At 38.6% G+C, this 2,660-nt stretch overlaps 1 protein-coding gene across 1 annotated transcript in view; it reads left to right on the top strand.

Moving 5' to 3' along the window:
• The window catches only part of ALG1 (ALG1, chitobiosyldiphosphodolichol beta-mannosyltransferase), a 9,075-nt gene that overhangs the window by 5,570 nt on the left and 845 nt on the right, over positions 1-2,660 (top strand). Inside the window, exons 8-10 of the mRNA XM_009277299.1 lie at positions 540-650; positions 1,627-1,741; positions 2,523-2,598. Coding sequence (XP_009275574.1) covers positions 540-650; positions 1,627-1,741; positions 2,523-2,598 — 302 coding nt within the window. The remainder of the gene's footprint in view (positions 1-539; positions 651-1,626; positions 1,742-2,522; positions 2,599-2,660) is intronic.

Raw genomic sequence — 2,660 nt, 5'->3', positions numbered from 1 at the left:
TGGCTAGTGTAAGCATTACCTAGCAACAACTAAAACATGGGTGCATTCTCAACTTTGTTCTCATCCTAAATCCAAAACACTGTACCAGCTACTAGAAAGGAAATTAACTCTATCCCTGCCGAAACCAGGACAAAGGTTTTAACAAAAAGTTGTGCAGACAGAGTGAATGCTGTTTGGTTAACTTTCTCATTAAGAGCAAACTAAAATTTAGTGTCATTTTTATGAAGGGCCAATTGTGCTGATTAAATTTGTCATTAGTTACTTGGTTATCTTATGGCTGTAGACGAAATGCAGGTCAAGGCTGGGGGATATTGATGGCAGGCTCTTCTAAATGTTGAGTAGACAAGAAGTCTAGGTTCACGTTGCTTTCAAGGGGACTTAGTCTTTTACGTGTCTCTTTGGGGATTGTGAGTGGTGTCTGTCTTGATGTACCTGATACGACAGGAGCTTGTCAGCTGTACAGTAAGATGCACAGACCATGCTATTTTCAGTCATTTTGATAAAAAACTATTACATATTTTTTTGTCTGTTTCAAACAGGCAAAGGACCTCTAAAAGACTACTACAACAGACTGATAAATAAACTGCACTTTAAACATATCCAGATCTGTACGCCGTGGCTTGAAGCTGAGGATTACCCTCTTTTGCTTGGTAAATAATGGATTATGAAATAGGCTTGAGAATGTGTGAAAAACAACTTAGCAAATTTGCAGGGGGCTGATACAGTAAGGGAATGAAGTTGCTGGTTAGTGACGCTGTACACGTATACTATTCGTGGTTTTTGACTCATGCCAGCAAAATTGTTACATTTCTCTAACTACGGTTTTCACTGTTATCCTGAGAAGCAGGCATAGTACCCGCATGGCTTTTTTTTTTTAGCCTGTTCTTTGTACTCTTCATTTCTTCTAACTATGCTGAAATACAGTGTGCCTGTGCTTACTCCAGTTTACTTTCAGGGTCACTTTAGTAAATGAAATCATAAAGTTTTTGACTGAGCAACCAAAAGTAGCTTAAATTCTAAATTAACATGTCCTTGGAGTAGTATTCCCTCAGCGTGTTCATTGTATTAACATAAAGTGTGAGTAAGCTTAATGAAGTAGTAAAATACATATTCAACTTGATCTACGTTCTGCAGGGTTAGAGCCTGCCGATTTATATGGCTGTAAAACACTGTTTATTTGGTACTTTTTAACTAATGAATATAACGTCTATAAAATGATGCTGTGATTTCTCTACTTTGAAATCGCTTGAACTGGAAGAGGTCGCTAGTGAGCCATGCAGCATATCATGTCTGGATTGTGATGGAGTTTTCCTGTGCATTTACCCATTCTTAGCAGATTAAGAGGCAGAAAGGCTGTTTCAAGATACATGAAATTTTAAAATTCCCTTTAATTTAATATGCACTCGCCTGGTATGTTTCTAAAGCCTGACTAATTTTAGTAACAAAATATATCGTGCTTTTTTTTTTTCCCCCCTGAGTGCTTGAAATTGGGTCAGTCTGGATGGTGTTGAAGGTAGCTCATGTTTAGCTTGCATCACTCAAAGTAGTACGTAAATAGAAAGGTTTGCAGTAAGACTAGAAGAGCAGCTTTCGGAGAATTCAGACTCTTGTCTGTTTGCTTTTCAGGCTCAGCGGATCTGGGGGTGTGTCTCCATAAATCCTCTAGCGGTTTGGATTTACCCATGAAGGTGGTAGATATGTTTGGCTGTTGTTTACCTGTGTGTGCAATACATTTTGAATGGTAAGAGCTTGCTTACTCTGATACAGTTTAAGTGGCTCGTGTAAAGCAGTATTCTTAGAAAGCAAGAGTTCAGCAGCTTCTGCATGTATCAAATGAGATTCCAGTTCTGTGCCATAGTAACTTTTTTTTTAATTCCATAGGATAAATTAGAAATCAAGGTTGTTTTATTTAAGGTCAGTTAAAAAATTAACACTAGTTTCTACAAAGTTGGGAGCATTTAATGCAACCAATTGCCTTAAAAACCTACCCTGTAATCCTTTGTTTCCATACACTTCACGTAAAAAAAAAAAAGCTTCCTTCTGCATAGACATGTCTGTGTTCTGTGAAGGGGTGAGTGTATGCGTAGTCAGCCTTACAATTTACAGCCCTTTGGGGAAACAGTAGCTTTTATAAATAAAGCCACATTCTTTGTGAAGGTCTCATGAACTGGATCATGGACAGATTTTCCTTGTAGGTTAATTGTAAAGTAGATTATTGCCCTGATTTTTAACGTATGTCCAGGTGAATGGCACAGAGACAGAGTGAGGGCCCTTTCGTACTGTAATGGTAGATTTAGGTAGCCTGACGTAGAAGGGAGAAACAATCTTTAAATTTAAACCTTTAAAACTGCCTTCTTCATTCCATTTTGTCAGGTATGAAGCTCATATCTAGACATCCAGCATCATCGTGTTACAGATACCCTAGCACGGTCTCTTCGGATGTCACTATGCAACTTTTTAAACGTGTATGTCCCACCTGCTGCTTTTTGCCTCACGTTTTCCTCTATGACTTTTGTTCACAGTTTACATGAACTTGTGAAACACAATGAAAATGGTCTGATATTCAGGGACTCAAATGAACTTGCAGAACAACTAAAGGTAAAGGCTTGACTGATTTCCCCCCCCCCCCCCCCCCCACGAAAACATAAGTGAGCACAATC

This window comes from Aptenodytes forsteri, unplaced genomic scaffold (assembly GCF_000699145.1).
Source record: "Aptenodytes forsteri isolate BGI_AS27 unplaced genomic scaffold, ASM69914v1 Scaffold26, whole genome shotgun sequence".
Classification (NCBI taxonomy): Eukaryota; Metazoa; Chordata; class Aves; order Sphenisciformes; family Spheniscidae; genus Aptenodytes; species Aptenodytes forsteri.
This window is presented reverse-complemented; position numbering and strand designations above follow the sequence as displayed.